Source organism: Engraulis encrasicolus, chromosome 18, assembly GCF_034702125.1.
Source record: "Engraulis encrasicolus isolate BLACKSEA-1 chromosome 18, IST_EnEncr_1.0, whole genome shotgun sequence".
In the NCBI taxonomy this organism is placed as follows: Eukaryota; Metazoa; Chordata; class Actinopteri; order Clupeiformes; family Engraulidae; genus Engraulis; species Engraulis encrasicolus.
Genome location: NC_085874.1, coordinates 11329354 through 11336853, shown reverse-complemented (window position 1 = coordinate 11336853; position 7500 = coordinate 11329354). Strand labels below are relative to the sequence as shown.

Below are 7500 nucleotides of genomic sequence, written 5' to 3'. Positions count from 1 at the left end.
AGATACATTCTTGTGGCCACCAGAAACTTTTTCTGTGCCCATCAGAAACTTTCTCGTGACCACCAGAAACTACAGTTTCAGGTGTGCACGCAAAAGTCTCTGGTGGCAACACTTTTTTTAAGCTCTCACATGTCATTTTAATTTAAGGGTTTGGTAGTAAGACCTTAATTACCTCTTTATGACCTTTTCTTTTTGGCATCAACTCACAGCCTTGACGCTACGATTGAGAAGCAGAGGGAACGACATAAGAAGGGACCGGCATGCCTGTGTACCATGTAATAATAATACTATTCAATGTTGTCCTGCTAAAAGAAACACTTGTGCCTGTCATCCCTTTTCAATAGCTGCAGCATGCATTGTTTGAAAACTTACAGAACTCACACCCAGGGCTGTAATAGACAGAGATGTGAAAAATCTCTATTCACCCTGCAGCCAGAAAAGGCTGTTTTAGTCATGTGACTTGGTTAAAAGAATGATAATCGGTATAATTTCAGTGAGTGAAAGCCACATTAAGGTGAACGAAAGGAATTTAAGTAAATGTATTGATGGTGAATAAAGCCTCTAGCTCATTAACACAAATGGCAGACTTGTCAACCTAATAATAAAGCACCTTGTTGTTATTGTGTGAGCACAGGCTGCCCTCTGCTGGACAGCTTTGAAATCACCTGCAGAGTGTTGCAACAACAGCATGTTTGACATTTGCACTTGCATATCTGGAATAGCTGACTAGAATCTGTATGCTCTCTTAAATCCACTTATTCAGAAGTACACGTAAAAAGAAGCAAAATAATAAAAATTATGGCTGTAATATTTATTCCTTGTCTGAGTTTTGTTTCAAGATTCAAGATTTTTATTTGTCACATGCTTTCTTGTGCTGGCACAATTGGCGGTGAAATGGAGGTTGCAACTGCTTTCTGCTGTGTAGGATAATTAATATTATTATTATTCTTAATAATAATAATAATAATAATAATATTATTTTGAAAAGAAATATAATAAAGAAGGTCAAGAATAATAATTTTAAAAGATAAAATAGTCTTAGGAATTTAAAAAGCAGGTGGCTTGAGGGGAAAAACAACTCTTGCATAGTCTCGCTGTCCTGCATTTTATGGAACGCAGTCGTTTCCCTAACGGCAGCCTTTCGAACATGGAATGACTGGGATGAAAGGTGTCTTACATTATCCTTTTTGCTCATGATTGTTTGTGCTCATTTCTATGAAGTAGTTGAAGTAGTATCAGCCTGCTAGAGATAGGCCTACATTCTACTCGTCCACTGCATTCTGTCTCTGGTAGTAGCCTTTTAAACTATTAATAAGTAATTTAAGTATTTAATTTATTTATTATATTTATTAATTTAATTTATTAAGTAATTTCAACAACTTTGACTTCAATTGCTTGCATGACAGTTACTCAGCAGGAGGACCTATAAGTCACTTAGGCCCTGCCCTTCATGTTGCCAGCAACAGGCTACCATATTCATATCAGTGGTTAAAAATGACTAACTGTTTTTCCTGCTACAGCTGCTTTAATGTTTCATATAGCCCATAAACAGGAAAGTGCACAGTCATCTGTGGAAGAAATCAGTGCATAATGCAAAACAAACTCTTAAGAGCATCACACAGTGATTTAAACACTACATAACTATTGAGACGCATTGATGGATACTTTGTAGGCTTAATCAATCCAAATTTATTAATACAGGTTTTTATTTTGAAAAATGAAAAATAAATAAATACAAAGACAGCACACCATAGCCTATACACTTGTTTCAAGTCAAAAATAAACCGTGCCAAAAGCTGCAGTTCCTCCTCCATGCCAGTGGGTCGTACTGTACACCACTAAACTGAGTTTCCACCATACCCAGAGCGCGACTGTCAACTCGACACCTCATATTATAACAGGGATCCCTCATGTCAACACAGACGTGTAATGCTGGAAAAACGATTTGTTGTTTATTATACATTACGGCAAATCATCAGATTTAAGCAGACTCTATCGGTGATCTCGAATCAAGCCCAAGCACGCACGCCCCGCTTTACGCAGCGGTGAAATGTCAGCCCAACTGTGGAGGATAAATGTCAGAGGTTAACCCCTGAATTCTACAAACGTATAATGTGACCGATGTTCAAGGACTGGCCGACCAGATGAACAAACGGGTAGCCTACTGGCAAGTACTTCGGTTTTGAACGAAGTTTCCAGTCACTGATTACCCACTAACACCTCCGCAGTGATGTTATTTCGGTTTGGTGTCATTTTGACTCCCACATGCACCGACATTGAGGTGCTCCTCGTGGGCTCGAGAGAGGAGATGGGACACTGGGACACCAACAGAGCCGTGTCCATGAAAGCCGCGCGCAAAACACTATCCACGCGCGAGCCTTGCTTGTGGGTGTGCGATGTGCAGCTGGAGCGCGACTTCTCCGAGAACTTCTGGTTCAAGTTCCTCAAACGGGTCAAAGGAGGAGACCTCATCTGGGAAGGTACCGCACACAGATTAAATCGTGATGCTGGGATTTCTCATTAATGGCTTAAGTGACGCCTTTTTTATATGATAACAAATACCATGGGTCTCATGGACATACTGTAGACTGTAATTGGAGAACAGAACAGCAGACAACACCAGTGGCATCAAATTGTGCACACGGTGGGCTCCAGGACACACAGTTCCAATCCATAGTCACACCCACCAAATCCTACAGGCTGTTCTGTTTACTAAATGTTGGCCAGTTGTTCACAGCCAGTGCTACCATCAGAATAATCTCTGGACATGGAGCTGGTCTGAACAAGCGTGGGAAGTTCCGCTACCGCTAGTTGGCAGTAGAACACCTCACAGGCTCAAAGTAGTAAACAATGTACATAAATAATAGTGAATAGGCAAGTGAATCAATTTACTGCCCCTCAGCCACCTATGTCTCTTTGGTCGGAATCATCAGGAATGTGAAGATGAAAGGGGATCACATAACTTGGAAACAGTAGCCTACCATAGATGAACATGTTTAGTGTGTTTTGTGTGTAGTGCCTGTCTATGGTATCCCACAGGTACAAATACATGCCTTTTGTGGCTGACGAATGCTGCAAGTAATAGCCTTACTGAAGCTACTAAATCAGTGGTTTCCGACTTGTTTTGGCATGGGATCCCATTTTGATATCCCAAATATCTGGGGACCCTATAGGCCTACACATGTTGTCCCAATACATTTTTAAAACTGTGCTGCATAAGTTGTAGAGCATTACACCTATATGACATAAGATTGTAAATTATTTTTCAGAGAGAATATTGGATAGTTATGTTATATTAATTAGTAATATTTATCAGTATTCTTTTTTCACACACTTTCAGACATTTCAGGCAACCCTGTTTAAAATTCCAGGCGACCGCAAACGGGATGCAGACTCCAGTCTCCAGTGACCACCAAAGCAGGTGTACGTATTGTATATGGCAGGGGTATTCAATTAATAATCACTGAGGGCCAGTTTTTCAAATTCCTTCCAGTAAAGGGACCGGACATAGAATCTGTACTGCGAGCGGCATGCTGTCCGAGGTTAGGGTGTGAAACATACGGATAGCATTCCAGACAGAACACATATTTGCTTCTCTATTTCTTAGTAGGCTTGATAGTCTATTTATGAGATTGTTTTAAAAGATTTCACTCTCATGTGAATGCATATGAGAGATATCCCCAACCTGAAGTGTAAGTGATCACAAATTATGCATGGCCACAGATAGCTCACAGTTTTGTTTTCATTTTGTTCCGACCTTGTGGGGGGCTAGAACCTTGCCATCCAAGGGCCGCCATTTGAATAGGCCTGGTAGGCCTATATGGAGTCAGCCATGCCTCGCAACATCTCTGCACATCACTAGGTGGCAGGAGAGTTCTTTGTCCAGAACTCACTACACACACTCCTCAAGTTTCACTCCCTCGTCCCCTTTTTCGCACTTGCCTCCAACACGCTTTTATACTAAAACTTCACCTTTCACTGAATCCCTGTTTTGTTCTCCAGGGGTCTGACATCTTCTGTGTCTGAATGGGCTCCCCTATTGGTGCCATACAATACTAACAAGGCAGTCTGCACACTCTCTGCCTTCACAAAGCCGGAGGCAGACATATTGTTCTTGGTAAAGATCAGGTGTTGAACAGACGTATTGTGCGTATCCCTACAAGACCTTTTTGCCTCTCGACAAGAAAATGAATCTGTTAAAGTTCCTTCCGTCATGTCCTTCAATCTCACCCTCATAAACAAAGGGAGAAATGAAGAGAGTGATTATGGATGGTGACGATAGTTGAAAACAACAATCTGTGACATTAGGCTGACAATTTTTTTATTATTATTATTCTGCTCAACTCACTTCAGGGGAGTACTCTTCAACAACTCTGCCAAGTTGTCAAGGTTCAGATGACTTTTTACAGGAAGGATTGTACTTTCTGGTGTGTGTGTGTGTGTGTGTGTGTGTGTGTGTGTGTGTGTGTGTGTGTGTGTGTGTGTGTGTGTGTGTGTGTGTGTGTGTGTGTGTGTGTGTGTGTGTGTGTGTGTGTGTGTGTGTGTGTGTATTGTCTAATATGTTAGTCTCCCTGCTGCCAGTAAAGTACACTTGACCATGGACTTTTTATAGGAAGCAGAACTTTGCTTTTAATTTTTTTCGTTAAAGGATAGGACAGTGGCTTTTTGAAAGTGGGGAGACTAGGGACCTCTTGGGGGCTGAAGTTGGACAGATATGGCAAAACAAAATAAATAATTGAATGAAATAAATGACTAAAGTAAAGCAAAATAACTAAAAAAGCAGTGTAATAGTCAACTGCATCTCGAGGGATCTTTTTTTTGTGGTCTTTTTTACTTTATTTTTTGATAGGACAGTGAAGGTGGTGACAGGAAGTGAGTGGGGAGAGAGAGATGGGGAATGGCCGGCAAAGGACCCTGGTGCTGTGTGACCTGGATGGGAGTGATGTTTAGGGCAGTGAGTGTAATAGAGGCCAACTAGCAGAATGTGGCGTGGAACGTTAGTAGACTAAGGCCTCATACAGTATCAGTAACGCTGAACTGTCGGATTAGTCCTTCAGCTCAGTGGTATCGAGCTGTGCCTCCCATGCCCGAACTGGGGCAGGAACACATCAGTTACGTGTACACAAGGTTGTTGTGACTCCAGGACCGGATTATGGATGAAAGCAGCCTTGCGTGCAGAATTATGCTGAACCTCATCCTGCTCACACATTTTACATGATATCCATGGGTGAGTCGTGGGTTAGTGGCTATTAAGAGTTGCATCCTGAAAGTTGCAAGTTTGATTCCAAATATGGGCAAAGTGGGTGATGGGCAGTGACCCACCAGCTTCTTCCTCTCCACTGATGGAGGTTGCCTTTAGAATGGAACCATCCCAGAGCTGGTTTGCCTCCTCTTGTCTTTGTTTTGACATTTCTTTGTAAAGCATATTGAGCTGCCTTTGTGTATCAAATATACCATACTGAATCACCTGGCCTTGTAATATAGAGGGGGATTTTATTGTGCGCTGTGTAATCACAAGTCTGACTTTCACTTTTAAATGTCACAAGGCTGTTTTGAATTCTTTTGTTTGCTTATAAGATATTTGCTAGAGCTTTTGTTTGTCAGTGCTGAGCTAAGTAGTATGTGTATGCTGAGCCAGGTATATGTGAGTAAAGGTATTGGCATATTGCAATGAAAGGCCTCTACCTCTCTTCTCCCTTGTTCTCCGGACTTCTCCGGACTCCGGTCTTTTTTTCCAAATATAATACCTACGTTACACTATTATTACACAAAGTTCACACTATTTCGGTGCTTACCATACTATCTCTCTATGCCTAAGCCCAAGTTAATCACATCTCCCACCTATTGGATCAAAGTAGTCATGCATGTGTGCAGCTTTATGCCATGACGGGCCTGGTTTTGCTCTGGACTGACATTGCCCTCTGGACCGAAGGACCTGGTTCTGTTTGGGCTGTTCAGTTAAGACCGTTTAAAGCCCAGTTCACACCAAAGATTCGCGACGAGACGGACGGTAGCAGAGAGTTGCAGCGACGAGTTGCAGCAGTCTGAATCAGTCGTCGCAAGGAGTTGCAAGCTGTTGCAAGCAGTTTTCAAAGATTGGTCCTGTCAAATCGCAGTCGCAAGGTTTTAGAACATAAACCACTGTGACGTTCCATCACCGGCCTAGAGGACACGTTTTCTGGCAGTTTAGCAAGTACTTTTCATTTTATTACACGTATTGTACCTGAATGGATATTTATTTTACACGTAAACAGAGTTTTACCTAAAACGGATATGTGTTTTAAAAGAGATTTCTAAAGCGCCGCTGTCACAATTGTTTTAAATCCACCTGCCGTGTTTTTATGTAAATTGATAAAAAAAGATGTCAGTTTTTTATATCTACATACATGTAATCAAGGTCTTATTTGGAATGAACTCTTCGTGAAATGTAATGCAGTTCTTCACAGTCACAAGCTGCCTTATTGCACTAGCATACTACTCATTACACACTCACTTACTTACCTCAGCTACGTAGCTTTGCAACGTTTTAGGGAAGATAAAGCAAGGCCAGTTCATTTATATGGTATATTTCATACGCAGAAGCAGTTCAACATTCAGTGCTAATAAATAAAACAAAATGAAAATAAATGCAATAACAGGTAAAAATCACATACCGTGAACTAGGAATAAAAGGATAAAAGTACTGTAGAGTACCGGCACAATGTAAAAGTCCTGGGCTGTCCTGGGCTTAGCTTTTCCTCATGAAACCCTGTAGCTGGTGTCTGTGATAGCAACATTCTCCTAAATGCCTAAACATAAATCCTCTTCAGAAATCTGCTATAGGTTGTTAAATGATGCACTCTATGATATGAGGAAAGGAAGCCATCTCCTGCTGTTACTACTACTACTACTGAGTGTTGTACTCCAAACAAGATTTTTGACAATGACAATAAACTCTCGAATATTGAATCTCAGTCACCTTCAATGGCTAAATGGCTGTTGTACATCTGACAGTGAACGTTCATATCTGGTCCAAAGGGGGAGCCCACCAACCTAAAATGTAGCCAACTGAAAGTGAAGTATATATGTTCTCAATTGGTTCTCAACTGGTTTAAATGTTACAAAATTATTCATGCTCATGGGTGCAGTTAGGATTAACTAACGGAACTCCTGTCTGTTATGTCCAGGGGTCTTGCAAAGGCCATCAAGCCCTCCTAAGTCTCAGTCATGTGAAAAGAGACACATGTTCACAGTCTGCCACACACACTGCAGCACAGTCCATCATTGACACACACACACGCACACACACACACACACACACACACACACACACACACACACACACACACACACACACACACACACACACACACACACACACACACACTTCGTCATCTCTTCGCCTCACCTCGGTGACTGGGGATGACGCTACGCTCTGATTAATGGACGGGAAAGGGGGGCGTGCACGCACACACACACACACACATACACAGACACACACACACCCCTACATGCAGACAC

The 7500-nt window shown here is 41.7% G+C and overlaps 1 protein-coding gene across 1 annotated transcript in view; it reads left to right on the top strand.

Moving 5' to 3' along the window:
* Positions 1–1879: 1879 nt before the first annotated feature.
* epm2a (EPM2A glucan phosphatase, laforin) overlaps positions 1880–7500 on the top strand; it is a 33877-nt gene continuing 28256 nt past the window's right edge. Inside the window, exon 1 of the mRNA XM_063223021.1 lies at positions 1880–2480. Within this exon, the coding sequence (XP_063079091.1) occupies positions 2231–2480 (250 nt within the window). The 5' untranslated portion in view covers positions 1880–2230. The remainder of the gene's footprint in view (positions 2481–7500) is intronic.